The sequence below is a fragment of the Bidens hawaiensis genome, unplaced genomic scaffold, assembly GCF_021521415.1.
Source record: "Bidens hawaiensis isolate Kalapana, Puna unplaced genomic scaffold, B.hawaiensis_p1.1 tig00007137_1, whole genome shotgun sequence".
Taxonomy (NCBI): Eukaryota; Viridiplantae; Streptophyta; class Magnoliopsida; order Asterales; family Asteraceae; genus Bidens; species Bidens hawaiensis.
In genome coordinates this window covers 62,178-83,559 of record NW_027491491.1, presented here as the reverse complement: position 1 = coordinate 83,559, position 21,382 = coordinate 62,178, and the positions used below count along the sequence as shown (strand labels likewise).

Here is a 21,382-nt window from a genome sequence, read left to right as displayed (position 1 = left end):
TCGATCCGGGCGATGATGACGCTCTGCTATTTGGCATGGCAACCAACGTTGCAGCCATAGTGGAGAGCTGAGCCTAGGGTTATACGATTTCGTCTACACACTCACTGTTTCTTTGTTGTGTGCTTATGTAGTTTGTAACTTGACCAGCTATGGTTATGCATTACCGTTTAATATACAAGCGCCTGTGACGGTGGCAGTGGCTGGCGGGTTATGTTGTTAGTTTGCGGCTCAAATATTCATTAGTTTTCAGTCGTGTTGGTGGCTGGTGGTTTATGTTCTCGGTTTGTTGCTTAAATCTTCGGTCTAGGCTATGATGATCATATTCTATTTAGCGTGACAACCTATGTTGCAGCCATATAGTCATAGTGGAGATCTGAGCCATCGACACAAGACATAACACCCAACCCGCCGCAAAGGGTCTGAATTCTAGTTTCATTTATTTAGGAATGTTTTGTGTTCTAGCCAAATTTGCATAATACCCTGTTTCTTTCATACACAAAAACAGATAAGTGTGTATGTGTAAAAGATTAGTAAATAATATCTATCTAAAACATATGATCTTTAGGTGTGCTTGAATGGAGAAAGAAGAGAGATTACTCTGAACACATGCCAAACAAAAGCTTGGAATCCTTTTTTTGAGTTGGGCACTAAGATTATTTAAAACCGCTCTTGATTCAACCATCAAAACCTGTAATATGGACCTAACAAAAATTCCAAAAGCTTTTTGAGACTTGGCTGGCCTCAAAACCATCAACAGGAAATGCTAAAGGGCATAATCTCCATCAAGATTTATAATAACTCATAGCTGAGATCTAAAGCAACATTTTTGCATGATCATAAATTGGTTGTGGTTCAATGGTAGAGCTTATTTTACAAGTGAGAGGTAGGGGGTTCAAACCTTACTACCACCAATTTATATGGGAGGGATGACCCTGGCTTGCCAGGGTTTGAGTCCTGATCTCACCCGGTTTTACCGGCTCCTCGCTGTCGTGCCGTTTGGCGGGCGTGGGGGTCGGGTATTATCCGGTGAATCCCTTAATAGGTGGACCGCTAGGGGCTAGGGGCTCTGTCCGTCTGGACTAGTGGCCGCTCGGGCTACCTTTAGCCAGTGGAGGCCACGTACGGAGTACCGGCGTTACTTAGTTGGCCGTTCAAAAAAAAAAACATTTTGCATGATTACAACATAAATGTTCAAACAATATGAAAACAATATCAATGAGAAGTAGTAAATGTCATTAAAGATGTTTGTGACTTAATGAACTTCTTTCCTTTGTAGTGTGAATAATTGATGATTTAAAATTACAATTGTAAATATAAAGTATTAAAGTTAATACAAAATGAAAGTAGAGTTAAAATGATTTTTAAAGTTTTAAATTGTTTTCCAAATAACTAGAAAATAATTTAAATTGTCTGTCTCAACTAAATTTGATCTGGGTTAAACTAGTGAGCAGCTAGCCATAGTAGGAAAACCGATTAATCCAACCAACTTGGTTCTGGTTTAACCGGTTTCAAAGAAGGGGTTCTGATGCAGCGTACTAATAAAGCTTGAATGCTAATCACGTTGATTCTACTAATACTCGTGATATCCTTCCCCAAACCCCCAAATTCAACCCAAAGGCGGAAATTTGAAAAGTCAAAAGTTTTTTATTCAATTCTGATCAATGATCAGTCACAAACATTCATAACATATTAATAGAGAATTCAAAATAGGTTTGAGCCAACACAAACTACCAAAGGCCCAACAACAGCCCAACAACAGCCCAAAACAAAACACAAAAATTAGACGAAAAACACAAAAGTGGCCCAAAAGTGTAACTAGAAGCCTTATTGCGGAAAAATAAACGGGATAACCTGCCGTAGTTACCACAACGTGGCCCACATTCCAACGGTCGTTTTGACTGGTAGCACGCTTGAAATGGAGGCCCGTAGCCCAAGTTAAACCCAATTTCATGCAGCCCCTTTTGAAGCGCGATCTTGGGCTTCCAGAAACATCATGGCCTAGTCTTCTACACTTTGGCCCATATCAGGTTCTCTAACCAATTTCTTCACATTAGTGCTATTTTGAAGGCGGTCTGTGTTTTTTTAAATTCAAATATGCAAGATGCATCCATCATTCATATATACAAAGACTCACTACAACTACTAGACATAATATACGGGAATTTTATGAAACAGAAAAGACGGATATCTCCTGCAAGAGAGAATAAACCAACTACCTTTAGCCTCAGTCATGATCCCAAACTAATTAGCCGTTTGAAGTTAGAATCACTCTTCAACACCCCATACTTCAACAGTTTTGTGGTCTCCAATTTTTGTATTGTTGAAGTAAAAAGTAGGTTTGGACCATCTTCCATGATGCCAATCCTCACTACTTGTACTTTCATGGTCAATCCTACTCAACTCGTCATAATCTGGGATCCATGGTCCACTTTCTGTCATTGGTTTGCTATCATCTTTGTATATAATACACGCCCCACATTCAACAACATTATCGTCAAAACTTATCATAAGATTTTCAGATTCAAAACCATGACATATACTCCCAAGGATATCAATTGACAGGTATCCAATCCATACAACATCATTGCTTTCAGCAGCACGTGTTGCCGCCCTACCAATCAAATGTTCCTCACTTGACACTTTGAATTTGATTTTAAGGAATGCCACCATTTTGTCTAATGGTGGTAACAAGCGACAGCATAAGGCCAACCCTGTCATTTTGGTGCTATGATTTCGAGGTAACTTAATCTCTTGGAATGCAAGAAAACAGCGAACAGTCTCCCGGTCTTCAACAGAATCTGAGTACAAAGCGCTTGCTGACACTGTTGCTGAATTAACATGGCTAGAGGCTCTTCTCAGTGAACTTGGTATTGTCCCAAAGTCGTCTCCTACATTATGGTGTGACAATCTTGGAGCAACCTACCTTTCTGCCAATCCTGTCTTTCATGCTCGGACAAAACATGTAGAGGTTGATTTTCACTTTGTTAGAGAAAAAGTGGCCCAACGGAAGCTAGAGGTTCAGTTTATTTCCACTCATGATCAAGTCGCTGACATCTTTACCAAACTACTGCCATCTCAACGTTTCTTACTTCTACGGTCCAAGTTGCAGGTCATACCCCGCCCTCAACTTGCGGGGGAATGTTAGACATAATAGAGCCGGCCCTAGTTTACTTACTTAATATAGATTAGGCCTATATATATCAATGCTCTCTATTGTAATCAATCATTCAGAAATCAATATCAATTCAATTCAATAACACGGTTTATTTGATGATAATGAAAGACAAGAAATCTTAATAAATTACCTTTGGTATACGAAGCGAACATTATTACAAGGCTCTAGACTTCGTGCACCCCTTACACTCATTAATTATATTAAAACTAGTATTAAAACTAGTTTTTGGAGGGATATCTGCCTTAAATGCATATCTACTAAAGAGCTTTATAGCTTTGTTTCTTTTAACAATTCAGGTGCATATTCCTCATGTGCATAACATAATAAATGCTCATCTCTTGTTGTTATTATAATTCTACTACCAGGGCCAAACCAGTCACAAGCACCGGCTAAGAATTGGAGTTGCTTAATATTATCAACATCATCAAGAACAACAAGAACCTTTTTACAACTCAGTCTACTCTGAATCTGACACATTCCGTCATCACAATCCTTTACTTTAAAATGTTTTTGCATTAAGATTTCTGAGAGAAGCTTCTCTTGTAAGGATTTGAGACCTCTCTTATCAGATCCATTTTCCCTAACATCTTCAAGAAAGCTATGACCCTCAGATGCATATGAGATTTGACGATACACAGCTCTGGCAATTGTTGTCTTGCCTATTCCCCCCATTCCCCAAATTCCAACAAAGCAAACATCGTCAGCCCCTTTACGTAGCAATGTCTTCACATGCCGGATCCGTGTTTCCATTCCAATCAGATTTTCTTCTGGATGATATCTGGGATAGCTCAAGATAGTTCTTATGATTTGCTTGATACATTCAGCTTCATGCCTGTATGTTGCAAAGAAAAAGAGAAATCAATGAACAGATTTTGTTACATCGTTGGCAACCTTAAAGTAAACTGATAAAGCAAGAGAACTAACCCACTAGCAGTTACATCCCATCCAGATAAGTTGGCAGCCGTCTTTAAAGCTTCCCTCCACCTTTTCACTTTCTCAAGATCATCTTCAAATTTCACTTCATGTTGTTGGAATGCTCTTTGGAAACTTCCTTTCTGTCCGCGGACATCAGATGGGTCCACGTCATAGAACACTGGTAACACCCTCTGTCCCATAATGTCCTGGCATTCAATGATCTTCACAAGTTCTTCCAAACACCAAGAAGAGTTTGCATAATTTTTTGAAAAGACAATCACCGAAACCATCGACTCTTCAATTGCTTTCATGAGTTCAGGGGAGACGGATTTCCCTCTCTGGAGCTTCTTGTCATCCTTAAACGTGTATATTCCTGCCTGATCAAGAGCTGCATAAAGATGATCCACAAAGTTGTTTCGAGTGTCTTCCCCTCGAAAACTCAAAAAAAACGCCATATGTCCATCTTCCGGCAGTTGGAGCAGTAGACGAAGGGAATGAAGGCGCAACAAGAGCGCCATCCATGGCTGAGGGAGCAAGAGTCTATCTTAGAAATTTTAAACGAAAATATCAGTGAAGTTAAAATTAGCTTCACTTGATCTGAAAATTCTTTTTTAAAAGGAATCAAACAGTCAAGGTAATTTATCTTAGAAGGGAATTGCAATGGAACGTGGTTATAAGTGACACGTATTGTTCATATGGAATGAAATTACAAATCCATTCTTTTATGATTCCATATCTTATTTAGATCTTAGCCTCAAATATTTAAAGGACAACTGACCTGTAGTGTTCTGTCTTCTTAATCTAACTTTGCAACAAATGAAAACATGAAATGTTTTTGTATATGTATGTGATTGCAATATTAAAAAAATTTGGATGGTTGTTTCTGGAGTGAGTTGTTTGAGACAACCCTTTCTAATGAAACGAGTCAAAACGGGTTGGTGTTATTTTTCAAACACGTCATAATGGGTTGGTTGATATGGGCTGGAATGCGTGTACTCCAGGTGCACGTAACACGTGTCCTGGGTTACGTTTCATTCCGATCCGAAAATTTTAGAAGGATTTTTAAAACAATTTAGTCAAAATATTTGAGATTTCTCAGGTTATGATTTTTATGCTAAACCAACCCGTTTTGAATTGGCTGGTTTTGATCCTAATTCATTCTGACCCGTAACCAAACCTGCCCGAACCGACCCTTTTGCCAGGCCTAGTAAGCTAGCTGTATATACACTTAGAGCTAGAAAATCAAGTTCTATTTCAAAAAACTAAATACTTACTTTTGCAGTTGCAGATTTGAAGAAATCGGAAGATGGATAATATGAAGAAAACTCTGTTTCATGTGGATTTGATTTAGATGAATGCAGGTAAACCAAAGTCAAGCGTAAATTAGTCAAAAAACAACTAAGATTCCACATATGATTTGAAAATAACATAATATATCTTTTGTTATTCTTTATTTCTTTACCAACTTTCATTTGAAGTTTTGAATTATAATTTGTTTGTATTATAGAAACGAATATACTCTTGCGATCAACTTGTTTATTTATAAATAACAAAATATGATTAATGTTTTTTTTCTTTTTACCAACTTTTATTTAAATTATGGTTTTGTTTCTGATTTATAAATTTTAATATATGTGTTCTATATAAAATCGAATATACTCTCGCGATGAACTTTTTTGTATCTACATATATCAATATAAAGTTTATAAATAGTCGAGTCGTATCAAATAGTATATGTTTTTTCATCGTTAAAGATATATTATATATATTTTCAATTATGTAACTAATAGTTTTATAATAAAATACTACTATTGTTTATAACAAGTTCTATGTTAAAGTATATATTTGTGTATGTCTAGATATTTAGGTGTTTTGTTTAGGCAATTAGTATATACACAAAGAGGCTCAAGGTGATGAAAATAATGACTTTTCTTACGACACGTTTCCAAATGAATTTCATAAAATGTCAATTATAATTTAGATTATAGTTCATAAAAAACTGTTAAATAATGATGTCATTAAGTAATTTTGATGGTGTAAATATTATTTTAAAGTATTTTATAAAAAATATTAATTAGACAGATACTTTATAACTTAAAAAGGTTAATTAATCTTCAATATATATATATGGGAAGGTTATCCTAAAAATAAAGAGTTTCCTAGAAAGACTATGAATAAATCACAACCATTAGATCATGTTAATCAATTGTTGAGATTTAAAATTACAAAAAACCGACATAGTTTCCTATAATTACTCTTTCATCACTATAACCGACATAGTTTCCTAGAATTATTCTTTAACCATAGGTTGTAATGTCACATGTCAAAAATCTATTGGTTCATACCATTCTTAGGAAACTATTTATTTTTATTTGAACCATATATATTTATTTGTAAAGAATATATATGTATGGAGAGCATGTTACTTTACATATGACGTTAGCCGTTTGGTGTACAAAGTGTTGAAAGACCTTCCGTGAAATACTTACACGTTCTTAGAAATTTCATGTCCATCCATTAAAAAAAGGAAAACTGTGCTGTACACTGCATTTGCATACGTTGTCACGTGCTTTGAAGATTGAACGGTCCACCATTGACTGACTTTGAAGGTATAGACAATTTTTTTTTAAAAGTTAAAAATGTTATGGTTTTAAATACATACGTTAAATGATTTTTATTGTATGACACGGAAAGGTATTTTTTCAAGAACTACCCTCAATACCTGGAATAAGTCTTACTGAAACAAAATACCAATTGTCCATATTAATTTATTAAAGTTCAGGTCAGACTAATCCCAGATCACCATCAAGAAGAAAACCCACAACTGTGGGAAAACACACAATCGAGTCAGGTTACGAATAAGGCAGTCTCCTAAAATCCTTTAAAATTTTGGGCTTGGGACGAGCATAATAAATAATTTAACAATTTTATCAATTGGGTAAATCAAAAAAAAAAATTAATAATACAAATTTACTAAAATAGCTCATATATAGACTCGTTGAACCAAAACTAATAATGCTATCTTTGTCTAAATTACTATTGTTACTGCTTCATAATCCTATTTCCTATTTGGTTAGTGGACTCCTGAAAATTTTTAATCATAAAGTTTGGATTCGCTTAGTGAATAACATATTTGATTCACGTGTTTCTCAAGTTAAAGCATCAAAGACTGAGTCTTTCTTTTAATGGCTAAAAGCTCGAATAAAACTAGCTACAAACAACAAACATTGAACAATTGTTTGACATGCCGTGCAATGGTGTATCGGTGGTGAAAAAAATGAACAGCATAAACACTATAACCTAGCCTAATTATACAAAAATGCATTTGTATAGATGTAAAAAAGATATGAACACATTACCATGTTGATTCAAGACAATGAGACACTGTAATTGAGATTATCAAATTATATATGGACTGTAACTGAGTTCTGGTCACTGGTCTTCCAATTCACAAAGGAAAAGGTAGGTGATGACCATCTTCCATGCTGCAATTCCTCACTGTGATAGTCATTTCTGCCCAATTCCTCGTAATCTGAGATCCATGATGCGGTTCCTGTTGTTGGTTTAATATCATCTTTGTACACAACACACACCCCGTTTTCCACAACGTTATGATGTTCAAAAGTTATGATAAGATTTTCATATTCAAAACCATGACATAGATTCCCAAGGATATCAAATGCCAGGTATCCAACCCAAATACAGTCTACGCTTTCGGCAGAATGAGCTGGATTACCAATTAGCAAATTTTCCTCATATGACGATGACGGTTTGAACCTGATTGTAAGTGAATCTATATAAAATGATGATACACGACAACATATGGCCAACCCTATCATTTTGGAAATCTGATTGTGAGGTAAATACAAATCGATCTCGTTACCCAACCGTTTGTTGCTGAACCAAATGGGAATTTTGCTTCCAGGAACCGTGATACTTAATCGATGGTTCACAGCAGCACATTCCTGTATCCAGAAACATAATCATTTACTTTAAACCTTACTAGACAAATAGTCTTCTCCAATACATATAATAAGGAGAGACTAATAAATTAAGATGAAGAAGCTAATTAGTACCTGGACCAAAGATTTCATCAACATATTACTAATGTGGCTTTGACTCTCTCTGTCCTCCGTGAGTTTAAAGCAGCCACGTACTGAGATCTTAAACAACCACTTATATTTGTTTGATAAATCTCCAATCGTTTTCAAAGATGTGCAATGACCCGCCCTCAGAACTTGAATACATGGTGGAAGCTCGGGCACTCCTTTGAGGTTGTAGCAGTGGCTCAGGTCAAGAAGTTTGAGATGAGAGAGTTGAGAGATGGTGGCGGGTAGCCGGGAGAACGTGCTCCCAAAAAGATCAAACCCTTCTAAGGAGGGACATACAGTATGTTGATTAATAGGGAAGCTGCGACCTAGAAGATTCTTACTAAGATCTGGTACCCTCAAAGAACTTAAAACCAAGGAATCCTGACGTAGCAGGTCTGGTATTACACTTTCACTCCCTTGGCCAAAACATCCTCCCATAAGCAAAGTGGTTAGGCCGGTCAAAATTCTGATTGATGATGGCAATGCCCATATGTTACGAGAACGTTGAATATCTAAAACTGACAACTTCTCCATATCAGTGGAGAATTGTGGAAATCTTTCGAGACGGTTGCAGCCATCGAGAAGCAGAGTCTTTAGAGATTTCATCCTTATACAGGCTGGGAAATTCTCAAGACTCTCACAGTGACTCAAGTTCAAGTAAATAATCTTTTTGTGAACAAAAACAGACTCGTGAACGTTTACCAAATTATCACAAAATGACAGATTTAGCCACTCAAGGTTTGGCACCCCTACGATAGTGGGAAACTTTGTTATTGACAAAGAACTTTCTAGATTAATATACTTGAGGTTGGGGAAGATGACCTGGTAGAATAGACAATGTTTGTTACGTTAAGGCCAATGTAAGATTGATAAATTTGCAATTTGGATGAACATGAATGGTACCTTTATCTCTATGTGTAGTTGTCTAATTAAACCATATGGTATATAAAGACCAACAAGCTTGATCATTTCTCTTGTTATTCTCAAAGAATCAAATGGGTAATTGGGCCAACTAAGCCATCTTAATTGTTCGGGAAAATATGTAGGTTCATCGGAAGTGAATCCCTCTTTAACTTCAAGCAGCCTAAGATTCTTCATGCTCTTCAAATACTCTGCACTACAACAGACAATGGGCCTATCAATTTTCCAAGGCGTCACTATCGCTTCAACCGCCTCTAACCTCTACAAAAAAAAAGAAAAAAGAAAAATAAATAAATAAATAATTACAAAATGCATTAGTTTGAATCAACCAATGTTATTTCTTTCAAACAATATGTCTACACGTGCAGACGTAATGAACGTGAGAGAAAGTGTTCTCTCTCAAATATATATCAAAACAAACAACACAAAGGAAACATTAGATATGATGAATAATGCATTGAATGTGAAAGTATGCTTCTATAGGCAAGTTTACTCGTTTGCCCTTTGGCAACATTGATGATCTACACGTAGTGACGTGCATGTGTAAGGAGATCAAAACCCTGCCAGCATTTGCTTAAACAAGAGTCCAGAAAGGCCTAACGCAAACTAAGTTGCTATCAAGCACAGAAAAACAAGGCTTACATTAATTGTTGTCATTACTTCTTTAAGTTCCTCTAGAACCCATACCATGGTATTTGGATAGCATTCACGGACAACACACTGACCCATCTCTTGAATAAGATCATGCATTTGAAGATCTCCATATGAAATGCTCAAAAGAGATTTTTCAATAAGCACAATTACTCCACTAACAGCTTCAAAACCTAAGGCATCAAGAATTCTCGTGACATGAAGTCTCTCCCTGCCTTTAAAGAAACATGCAATGTGAAGAAATATTTTCTTTTCAAGGATATTCAGTCCATCGTAACTTAGCTTTAGAGCTCCATTGATCTCATTATGTGGTATTTTGGCCAAAGTTTTCAATGCACTTTGCCAGAACTCCAAACTTCTTTTACAGAAATGAGAGCCTAAAACTTTGAGGGCTAAAGGAAGGTGACCGGTATGACTTACAACAACTCGTGATAGTTCCTCAAACTCTTTTGGAGGGGTGTTTTCCATAAACGCATATCTACTAAATAGCTTCATAGCTTCTGTTTGTTTTAATAATTCAGGTGCATATTTCTCTTGTGCATAACATAACAAATGCTCATCTCTTGTTGTTATCATAATTCTACTACCAGGGCCAAACCAATCACGAGCACCAGCTAAAAACTGGAGTTGCTTAATATTATCAACATCATCGAGAACAACAAGAACCTTTTTACGACACAGTCTTCTCTCAATCTGACACGCTCCATCATCACAATCCTTTAATTTAAGATCTTTTTGCATTAAGATTTCGGAAAGAAGCTTCTCTTGCAAGGATTTGAGACCTGTCTTATCAGAACCATTTTCTCTAACATCTTCCAGAAAGCTACTGCCATCAAACGCATACGAGATTTGACGATACACAGCTCTGGCAATTGTTGTCTTGCCTATTCCTCCCATTCCCCAAACTCCAATAAAGCAAACATCATCAGCGCCTTTATGTAGCAATGTCTTCACATGACGGATCCGTGATTCCAATCCAATCAGATTTCCTTGTGGACGGGATTCGGTATAGCTCAAGATAGTTCTTACAATTTCCTTAACACAATCAGCTTCACGCCTGTAGTTTGATCAGCAATTCAATGAGCAAAGAATATCTTAAAGTAACTAAACTAATATAGTGCAAGAGAACTAACCCACTGGCAGTTACATCCCATCCGGATATATTGGCAGCAGTCTTTAAAGCTTCCCTCCACCTCTTCACTTTCTCAGAATCATCATCTATTAACTTCTCTTCATGTAGTTGGAATGCTGTTTGAAAACTTCTTTTCTGTCCACGGACATCTGATGGATCCACATCATAGAACACTGGTAACACCTTCTGTCGCACAATATCCCGGCATTCCATGATCTTAACAAGTTCTTCCAAACACCAAGAAGAGTTTGCATAGTTTTTTGAGAAGATAACCAACGAAACCATTGACTCTTCAATTGCTTTCATGAGTTCAGGGGAGATGGAGTTCCCTCTCTGGAGCTTCTCGTCATCCTTAAACGTGCATATTCCTGCCTGATCAAGAGCTGAATAAAGATGATCCACAAAGTTGTTTCGGGTGTCTTCTCCTCGAAAACTCAAAAACACGTCATATGTCCATCTTCCGGTAGTTGGAGCAGTAGACAATGAGGATGAAGATGCAACAAGAGCACTATTCATGGCTGTGGGAGCAAGAACACGTACGTTAAAAATATAAGCAAAGAGGGTAAAGAGAAAATAATCTTTATAAAAAGGAATCGAATAATCAAGGTAATTTATCACAGAACAGAATTACAATTCCATTTTTTTATGATACTATATTTTGTTTACATCTCAGCATTAAGATGTAGAAACACAACATTATTTCTTTACAAAATTCAAAATATATCCCATCTTATTGAGATACTGTATTGTTCTGGGTTGCATATTTTATGGACACAAGTTTTAAGATTGATAAATATTCCCAAAGGTTGACTCACAACAACAGAAAAAAGTAATCTTTTACACTCAAAGCCAAAAAAAGTAATATCCATAGATCTCGAACTGCACCTTTACAGTTGACTAATTAGAGACATGTAATAACAGAAACAGAATCTTATATAGTGATGTACAATTAATGAACTCATGTTCTGCTCCGTATGAAAATGACTAATAAGGGTATAATTGAGGTTTTATGCATCACTGTGATAACCTAACTAGAGAATACAGAGAGCAATGAACTCAACAGCTAAATCCAGCCCTGAATCAAGAAATTCAAAAAGAAAACCAAAAAAACAACTGGATACTTACATGAGCAGCCAAATCCAGCCCTAAGTTAAAGCAGTATGTTGAAGGTGGTGATATACTTCTAGGAAAAATAATTTGTAAACATAACAAGAAAGACTGTAAGGTTATAAGACTCCATAAACTTTAATTTGGTGTCTTAATTATTTTTCTTGAGAAAATGTAATAACAAGTATCCCCTTTGTTTATGTTTATCATCTAAACTTTAGCTGGACCCCACTGAGTATTTTAATTTTATGTTAGTGCGCGACAGATGGGATCAATGTTATAAAATCTTTATTCTTTTACAACTTTAATAAGTGGTTTAGTTCACAAAAGTACAAAACCGTAACCACTAATTTTTAAATAAAAAACCAGTTGTTAACTTTGTGTTTTGTGTTGATGGTGAATTATATATATATATATTATATTTTACAACTCTTAACTAACTCACATAGGCACTGTCCATTGTAAATTAGGCCGTTGTTTTGCTACGATGTGTGTACATCTCATACTTAAACCTCATTCGACCTCCTTTTCCACTTTCTTACCAGTTTCACAGCTTTTCATTCCACTTTCACATCTATTACCATTCTCTCTCTTCTACTGTATCGGTTACCGCTACCTCTTCCACCGTACCGGTTGTTCCTATCACTGGCTCCGGTGTACCATTTCCGTCTCATGCATCGCCGGTGTTGTGCTGACGGTGATCGGAAGCGTGGTGTTGTTTGGCATGCTTCGTGGTGCCGCGGCGGGAGAAGGTAAGGGAGGTGGTTGAGCCACTGTTGTCCGGTGGCCTCTTACTCTGGTCCTGGCCGTGGCCGTGGCCGTGGGTTGAAAAGTTAAAAGGGGGGACTTGGTCTTTTAAGATTCTTTCTTTCATTGCTGGATGATTGAATCATAGATCAAGATAAAAAAGAAACTGGGTTAAAATGGGAAATCTCTAAAGCATGTGTATTGTTTGATAATGATAACGAGATCCCTTTGGCATTCCAAGTGTGCACACAAATATTACATTTTCCTGGATTTCAAATTCACCATCTATTGTTGTACCAAACTGATTAATATTATGGCGGTGACTGGTGGTTTATGTTCTCGATTTGTTGCAATTTAAATATTCGATCCGGGCGATGATGACGCTCTGCTATTTGGCGTGGCAACCAACGTTGCAGCCATAGTGGAGAGCTGAGCCTAGGGTTATACGATTTCGTCTACACACTCACTGTTTCTTTGTTGTGTGCTTATGTAGTTTGTAACTTGACCAGCTATGGTTATGCATTACCGTTTAATATACAAGCGCCTGTGACGGTGGCAGTGGCTGGCGGGTTATGTTGTTAGTTTGCGGCTCAAATATTCATTAGTTTTCAGTCGTGTTGGTGGCTGGTGGTTTATGTTCTCGGTTTGTTGCTTAAATCTTCGGTCTAGGCTATGATGATCATATTCTATTTAAACCAACTACCTTTAGCCTCAGTCATGATCCCAAACTAATTAGCCGTTTGAAGTTAGAATCACTCTTCAACACCCCATACTTCAACAGTTTTGTGGTCTCCAATTTTTGTATTGTTGAAGTAAAAAGTAGGTTTGGACCATCTTCCATGATGCCAATCCTCACTACTTGTACTTTCATGGTCAGGGGCGGATCCAGCATACAAACGGGTGGTTCCCCGGAACCACCCGAGTTTCGAAATAATAGTGTACGGATATATAGAAGACGCGTAGGAACCACCTTATAAATTAAGAGGGAACCACCTAAAAAAAATTCCTGGATCCGCCACTGTTCATGGTCAATCCTACTCAACTCGTCATAATCTGGGATCCATGGTCCACTTTCTGTCATTGGTTTGCTATCATCTTTGTGTATAATACACGCCCCACATTCAACAACATTATCGTCAAAACTTATCATAAGATTTTCAGATTCAAAACCATGACATATACTCCCAAGGATATCAATTGACAGGTATCCAATCCATACAACATCATTGCTTTCAGCAGCACGTGTTGCCGCCCTACCAATCAAATGTTCCTCACTTGACACTTTGAATTTGATTTTAAGGAATGCCACCATTTTGTCTAATGGTGGTAACAAGCGACAGCATAAGGCCAACCCTGTCATTTTGGTGCTATGATTTCGAGGTAACTTGAGCATGATTGTGTTACCCGACTGTTGGTTGCTGAACCAATCAGGGATCTTGCTTCCAGGAACTGTGATACTTAATCGATGTTTCACAGCAGCACATTCCTGTATCAGCAAACAACATCCCTAGATACTCATTATGTGCGTATTAGCTAGAAAATTAATTATTAAGATGAAGAAGATACCTGGACCAAAGATTTCATCAAGTAAGTATCAAGGTGGCTCTCTTGATCCATTAGGAGTTTGGGGCAGTAGCTGAGTGAGATCTTAAACAACCACTTATATTTATTTGATAAGTCTCCAATCTTTTGCAGAGACTTGCAACGATCCGCCTTCAGAACCTGAATAAGCGATGGAAGCTCAGGTAACTCCTTGAGGCGAGGACAGTCACTAAGGTTGAGGTATTTGAGATGAGACAACAGAGAGATGCTTGCAGGTAGGCAGGTGAATATGTTTTCACTTAGATCCAACTCTTCCAAGAAGGGCCGCACAATATGCAGATTAGTAGGAATGGCGTCCAAAGCAAGGTTGTTATTTTTTAGATTCAGTGTTCTCATAGAACCTAACTGTTCGCAAACCTGTATGCGTTGACCAGCGTTTCTGCTAGGTTCATGTAGCGGTGACTTTCCAGTTAGTCCCATAGACAAAGTGGTAAGCCCAGTAAAAAGTCTGATGGACAATGGTAGTTCGGTTATATAGTAACACTTATTGATATCCAACACCAATAACTTCCCCATCTCTCCTAAGACTTCTGGAAATCTGTAGAGCTTTTCGCAAGAATTAAGATGCAGTCTCTGTAGAGATTTCATCTTCATATGGACGTGGAAACGAAGGAGCTTACAGAAACTCAGATCTAAGTGAATAATCTTTTCGTGAAGCCAAACAGATTGGTGCATATTTATCAAGTAAGTGCAACGTGACAAGTTTAGATACTCAAGATTTGGAACCACTGAGATGTCTGGAAAGCTGCGTATATTTATTGATTGGCGTAAATTTATGAACTTGAGGTTGGTGAGGTTGACCTGACAGATATAGATGACGTTTGTTATGATTGGTGAGGTTGACCTGTACAGACTACGGATATAGATGACAAGTTTACAAAATGGTACCTGTGTCTCTATTTGTAGATTATATATCCAACTATACATCATTTCAAGGAAGACAAGCTTGCTCATATCTCTTGTTATTGTCAAAGAATTGAATGGGTAGAATATCCAACAAAGCCATTTTAGTTGTTCAGGTAAATATGTAGGTTCGCTCAAAGTGAATCGTGATCTAACTTGAAGTAGCCTCAGCTTCTTCATGCTCCTGAAGACTTCTGCACTACAGTTGTGCTCATAATCATCATGGGTCTCCACTATGGCTTCAACTGTCTCTTGGTTCTGGGATACACAAATTAAAGCACTCAGAAATATGAATTTGGGAATACAGGGGTTGCAGCTAGGACCATGCACAACATGCGTATTAACTCTACAACAGATAACTTTGCACATGTAAACATCCAAGGAGAAATGTTTCATGGACAAATTTCTTGCAATTAAACTCCACACTTTATATGTGGACTTCTTTCGACTTCCACATTATTATCATTAAAGCATTTATAAGAATAGTGCTTACAGTGATTGTTGTCATTACTTCTTTGATCTCCTCTGGACACCAAACCAAGCTGTTTGAATAGCATTCACGGACAATGCATTGACCCATCTCTTGAATAAGATCATGCATATGAAGATATCCATTAGAAGTGGTCAAAATAGACTTTTCAATCAGGACGGTTATTCCACTTGCAGCTTCTAAGCCAAGACAATCAAGAGTTCTCGTGATATAATGTATTTTCTTACCCTTGAAGAAACACGCAATGTGAAGGAATATTTTTTGTTCTAAGATATTCAACCCATCAAAACTTAGCTTTAGAGCTTTATTGATCTTCTTGTTTGGTATTTTGGCCAAAGCATTCAAGCCACTTTGCCAAAAATTCAAACTTCTACCACAAAAATGGGAGCCTAAAACTTTAAGGGCCAGAGGAAGGTGACCCGTTTGACTTACTACATCACCTGATAGTTTCTCATACTCTTTTGGAGGGATGTCTGCCTTAAAGGTATATCTACTAAAGAGCTTAAGAGCTTCTGTTTTATTTAACAAATCAGGTGTGTATTTGTCTTGTGCATTACTTAACACATGTTTGTCTCTGGTTGTTATCAAAATTCTACTACCACGGAGAAACCATTTATGAGAACCAGCTAAGAATTCGAGTTGCATAATATCATCAACATCGTCGAGAACAACAAGAACCCTTTTACGGCTCAATCTTCTTTGAATCTGATAGACTCCATCATGACAATCCTTTACTTTAAAATCTTCTTCCATTAAGATTTCTGACAAAAGCTTCTCTTGTAAGGATTTGAGACCTTTCTTATCAGAACCATTTTCTCTAACATCTTCAAGAAAGCTGCTACCATCAAAGGCATACGATATTTGATTATAGACAGCTCTGGCAATTGTTGTCTTGCCTATTCCTCCCATTCCCCATATTCCAATAAAGCAAACATCACCAGCCCCTATACGTAGCAAGGTCCTTACATGCTGAACACGTGATTCCATCCCAATAAGATTTTCTTCTAGGTGATATCTGGGATAGTTCAAGATAGTTCTTCCAAGTTTCTTAACACATTCAGCTTCGTGCCTGTATGTTGATCAGAAAAAAGAGAAAATCAGTGCACAAATTTTAGTAAATCGTGGACAACCTTAAGGTAATTAAACTGATAGAGCTAGAGAACTAACCCACTGGCAGTTACATCCCATCCAGATAAGTTGGCAGCAGTCTTTAAAGCTTCCCTCCACCTTTTCACTTTCTCAAGATCATCTTTAAATTTCACTTCATGTTGTTGGAATACTGTTTCGAAACTTCCTTTTTGTCCACGAACGACAGATGGATCCACATCATAGAATACTGGTAACACCCTCTGTCCCTTAATATCCCAACATTCCATGATCTTCACAAGTTCTTCTAAACACCAGGAAGAGTTTGCATAGTTTTTGGAGAAGACAACCACCGAAACCATTGACTCTTCAATTGCTTTCATGAGTTCAGGGGAGATGGATTTCCCTCTTTGTAGCTTCTCATCATCCTTGAACGTGTATATTCCTGCCTGATCTAAAGCTGCATAAAGATGACCCACGAAGTTGTTTCGAGTGTCTTCTCCTCGAAAACTCAAAAATACGTCATATGTCCATCTTCCAATGGTTGGAGCAGTTGACGATGATGATGAAGATGCAACAAGAGCACCATCCATGGCTGTGGGAACACTATATTCAATATATTTTAAGCGAAGAGAGTAAGTTAAAATTAGGTTCGTTTAGTTAAAAACAATTGTTATGAAAGGAATCTAATTGTAAAGGGAATTCATCTTACAAGGGAATTGAAATGGAACGTAGTCAGATGAAATGAAATTACAATTTCATTCTTCTATGGTTCCATTTTTGGTTTATGATAAAATTAACTTGTAAAAAACAACAATTGCTGCCTCAAATTATACTTCCTTTGTTGATAATGTTCAAATATATCCCATGTAGCAAGAAAATGAAGCCCGTATCAAGAAATAAAAAAGAGCTCTACGTGGTTACCTGTGCAGACTTGAAGAAACTGAAGGAGAAGATGAATAACTAGATCACAGCCAAAGTGCTATTTTGAAGGCGATCTGTAAGTCAACATGTATAATGCATCCATTGTTGTTTGACAGCATCAACAAAAGAAAAAGTCAACACTTTTGATAATACTTTTCTAATTAAGAGAATGACATGCCAACTACAACATAATGTAAAAAAGAATTCTTTAATTGAGAACATTACAAATCTGACATAGACGATAATACAGTTTATTTTTACTAAAGTTGATAAAGTCAAATATGTATGATGTATGCATTGTTGTTTAACAGCAATAAACAAAGAAAAAGTCCAACACTTCAACAATAACTCGTTTGAATTGGATTTCAATTCCATTTACAATGTGTTTGGTTGGCAAATTAATTGGAATTTGAATTTAATATATTCCATCAAATTCCTTCACTTAAGGGACTTTGCAAATCCTTCCAACATGTGAAGGAGTGATTGACCATAAATGAGCTAAGCTCAAGCTTAAAAAATTGTTAACGGACGAGCTCGAAATTTAGAACTAGAGCTCAAAAGACACCTGCACTGTATCTTTAAAATTTGATATTAATAAATCAAAGTCAATGAAATCTATAGCCAAATACTTCCCACACTTCTGAAACATGTAACCTCAACCTTAGTCATATAACAACAGAAACACTATTTCCTAAGTCAACTATAATAAAAAAGAAAGAAAAACGAATTGCGTTGTAAAGATGCCAAAAGGATCACATTATCATATTGATTCAAGACTTTGAGAAACCATACTACCTAAGATAATCAAATTAGACAAACACTCTAAATGAATTATGGTCACTGGTTTTCCGTTGAAATAAGAGATTAGGAGCGATTGGCCATCTTCCATGCTGCAATTGCTCACCAGTTGTACTGGCACTGTAACGGTTTATCTTACCCAATTCATCATAATCTGAGATCCATGATCCAATTTTTGTTGTCGTTTTGACATCATCTTTGTATATCACAAACACCCCACATTCTATGATATCATCCATATCTAATGCAAAACTTATGGTAAGTTTCTCAGATTCAAAATCATGACATAGTCTCCCAAGGATATCAATAGACATGTATCCAATCCACATAAAGTCTGCAGTTTTGGCAGGATGTGTTGCGCCAGAAATCAACTTTTCCTCATCTGATGGTTTGAACTTGATTGTAAGTATACTTCTGGTTGGTGGTAGAGAACAACATATGGCCAGGCCTATCATTTTGGAGATCTGATTTTGAGGTATATACACTTCGATCTTGTTACCCGACCGTCGGTTGCTGAAATAGTAGGGAATTTTGCTTCCAGGAACCATGATACTCAATCGATGATTTACAGTAGCACAATTCTGTATCCGCAAAAATAATTATTTTAGTTTCTTTTTTTTTTACTTTAGTTGTACTAAAAAATTAGTGTTCTGTACATATCAGGATAGACTAATTAAGATGAAGAAGATACCTGGACCAAAGATTTCATCAATAATTTAGCAATGTGGCTTTGACTCTCTGTGTCCATTAGGAGTTCAGGGCAACCCCAAATTGAGATCTTAAACAACCACTTATACATTTTTGACAAGTCTCCAATCTTTTGCAAAGATCTGCAACGACTTGCCTTCAGAACTTGAATAAGTGATGGAAGCACAGGCAAATCTTTGAGATAGTCGCAGTAGCTCAGGTCAAGGTATTTGAGATGAGAGAGCTGAGAGATGGTCGCAGGTAGCCGGGTGAAGAAGTTATTGAATAGAAGAAACTCTTCTAATAAGGGCCATGCAGTATGCAGATTACTGGGGAAGCTGTCATCTAGAAAGATCCTACTAAGATCCAGTGCTCTCAAAGAACTACAATGCAATAAACCCTGAATAACATCCTCCTTCTCAGTTACAAAGGCAACAGATCCTCCAGCAAACAAACTGGTGAGGCCAGTAAAAAGTCTGATTGATGGTGATAATTCCCTCATGCTGTTACAAGTATGCATATGTAAAACTGACAACTTCTCCATATCTGGGGAGAATTCTGGGAATGTTTTGAGTTTGAGGCAGTCATTAAGAAGTAGAGTATGTAGAGATTTCATCTTGATACACAACGGGAGAGTCTCAAGAAACGTGCAAAAACTCAAATTCAAGTAAATAATCTTTCCATGAAGAAAAACAGACTTGTCAATCTCCACCAAATTAGATTTAAACAAATTTAGCCACTCAAGGTTTGGTACACCTGACACACTGGGAAACATTGTTATCTTTGAATTTCGTAGATCAATGAACTTGAGGTTGGGGAGAATGATCTGGTAAAATAGATGATGATTGCTACATTAAGGCCAATGTAAGACTACTGTAACATAAAAAAAATATGGTTAAACAAGAATGGTACCTTATTCTCTATATGTAGTCGTCTCACCTGACCATATGCCATATTAAGGCCAACAAGGTTGGTCATATCTCTTGTTATTCTCAAAGAATCAAATGGGTACCGGAACCAATTAAGCCATCTTAACTGTTCAGGAAAACCTGTAGGTTCACTAGAAGTGAACCAATCTTTAACATCAAGCAGCCTCAGTTTCTTCATGCTCTTCAAAAGTTCTGCATTGTAGGAAATTCCCAAATAACTGTTGATGGGTAGCACCATGGCTTCAACTGCCTCTAATCTCTGCAAATTACAAAAAATTGATGTATATTTAGGAGTACAAGATGCAATAGTCTGATCAATTTTAGGGAATCAAAAGCAGAAAAAAATATAGAGGCCAAAGCAAACTAAGTTGCTATAAACCACAAAAAAACATTGCTTACATTGATTGTTGTCATTACTTCTTTGATTTCCTCTGGAACCCATACCATGTTTGGATAGCATTCACGGACAATACACTGACCCATCTCTTGAATTAGATCATGCATATGAAGAACTCCTTCCGAAATGCTTAAAAGAGATTTTTCAATCAGCACAGTTATACCACTGACAGCTTCAAAACCAACAGCATCAAGAATTCTAGTGACAAGATGTCTTCCCTTGCCTTTGAAGAAACATGCAACGTATAGGAATATTTTCTTTTGAAGGATATTCAGTCCATCATAACTTAGCTTTAGATTCCCATTGACCTCATCATGTGGTATTTTGGTCAAAACTTTTAACTCACTCTTCCAGAAATCCAAATTTCTACTATGAAAATGAGAGCCTAAAACTTTGAGGGCTAAGGGAAGGTGACCGGTATGCCTTACTACAGCAAGTGATACCTCCTCAAACTCTATTGGCGGGGTGTTTGCTTTAAATGCATATTTACAAAAGAGTCCAATTGCTTCCATTTCCCCTAACAATTCAGGAAAGAAACCGGAAGGAGAACCGGTCGGACCAGGCCAGTCAGACCGGCCCCCAGTCATAGCACGTCGCGCCACGCGACTAGGAAGCCATACCTGGCCGCGCAGCACCTAAATGGGATTTTTCCATATAGTTTGCTTTTTTTGTTTAGTATTGGGGCCAATTTATAACAGCCAAATATTCCATTAGCTACAAACTGATTATGTGAGAAAAACAAAGGAAAGAAGAATTCCCCATCCATTAAATTAAATAGAGAAGATGACCAAGATTTTGTGATTCGTTGTCGTACTTTTTTCAAGAGA

At 37.0% G+C, this 21,382-nt stretch overlaps 3 protein-coding genes and 1 pseudogene across 4 annotated transcripts; all 4 read right to left on the bottom strand.

The window, feature by feature from the left end:
* Positions 1-3,442: 3,442 nt before the first annotated feature.
* Positions 3,443-4,545, bottom strand: LOC143634580 (TMV resistance protein N-like). Its single transcript, XM_077102613.1, has 2 exons — positions 4,100-4,545; positions 3,443-4,007 (listed from the first exon to the last, which is right to left on the bottom strand). Exons 1-2 carry the CDS (start codon positions 4,543-4,545, stop codon positions 3,443-3,445), a joined length of 1,011 nt encoding a protein of 336 aa, XP_076958728.1.
* A 2,949-nt stretch (positions 4,546-7,494) lies between these two features.
* LOC143634579 (TMV resistance protein N-like) lies at positions 7,495-12,063 on the bottom strand. The gene is made up of 6 exons (XM_077102612.1): positions 12,011-12,063; positions 10,811-11,403; positions 9,745-10,701; positions 9,085-9,363; positions 8,167-9,003; positions 7,495-8,055 (listed from the first exon to the last, which is right to left on the bottom strand). The coding sequence occupies exons 2-6, from the start codon at positions 11,399-11,401 to the stop codon at positions 7,495-7,497; spliced, it is 3,225 nt and encodes a 1,074-aa protein (XP_076958727.1). The 5' UTR covers positions 11,402-11,403; positions 12,011-12,063.
* On the bottom strand, positions 11,917-18,071 carry LOC143634578 (TMV resistance protein N-like; annotated as a pseudogene). Its single transcript, XR_013153888.1, has 4 exons — positions 16,902-18,071; positions 14,306-16,803; positions 13,778-14,225; positions 11,917-11,960 (listed from the first exon to the last, which is right to left on the bottom strand). The product of XR_013153888.1 is annotated as a TMV resistance protein N-like (transcript).
* A 210-nt stretch (positions 18,072-18,281) lies between these two features.
* Positions 18,282-21,142, bottom strand: LOC143634577 (TMV resistance protein N-like). Its single transcript, XM_077102611.1, has 4 exons — positions 20,558-21,142; positions 20,142-20,417; positions 19,234-20,055; positions 18,282-19,123 (listed from the first exon to the last, which is right to left on the bottom strand). The coding sequence occupies exons 1-4, from the start codon at positions 21,140-21,142 to the stop codon at positions 18,554-18,556; spliced, it is 2,253 nt and encodes a 750-aa protein (XP_076958726.1). The 3' UTR covers positions 18,282-18,553.
* Between the last annotated feature and the right edge of the window lie 240 nt (positions 21,143-21,382).

Coding starts and splice junctions, on each gene's coding strand:
- LOC143634580 (XM_077102613.1), bottom strand. CDS start 4,545: ATGGCGTTTTTTTTGAGTTTTCGAGGGGAAGACACTCGAAACAACTTT. Junction 4,008..4,099: donor TGGGATGTAACTGCTAGTGG/GTTAGTTCTCTT, acceptor TGCAACATACAG/GCATGAAGCTGAATGTATCA.
- LOC143634579 (XM_077102612.1), bottom strand. CDS start 11,401: ATGAATAGTGCTCTTGTTGCATCTTCATCCTCATTGTCTACTGCTCCA. Junction 10,702..10,810: donor AATTGCTGATCAAACTACAG/GCGTGAAGCTGA, acceptor CGTCATGTGAAG/ACATTGCTACATAAAGGCGC. Junction 9,364..9,744: donor AAGTAATGACAACAATTAAT/GTAAGCCTTGTT, acceptor TTTTTTTTGTAG/AGGTTAGAGGCGGTTGAAGC.
- LOC143634577 (XM_077102611.1), bottom strand. CDS start 21,142: ATGACTGGGGGCCGGTCTGACTGGCCTGGTCCGACCGGTTCTCCTTCC. Junction 20,418..20,557: donor AAGTAATGACAACAATCAAT/GTAAGCAATGTT, acceptor TGTAATTTGCAG/AGATTAGAGGCAGTTGAAGC. Junction 19,124..19,233: donor TGATGAAATCTTTGGTCCAG/GTATCTTCTTCA, acceptor TTGCGGATACAG/AATTGTGCTACTGTAAATCA.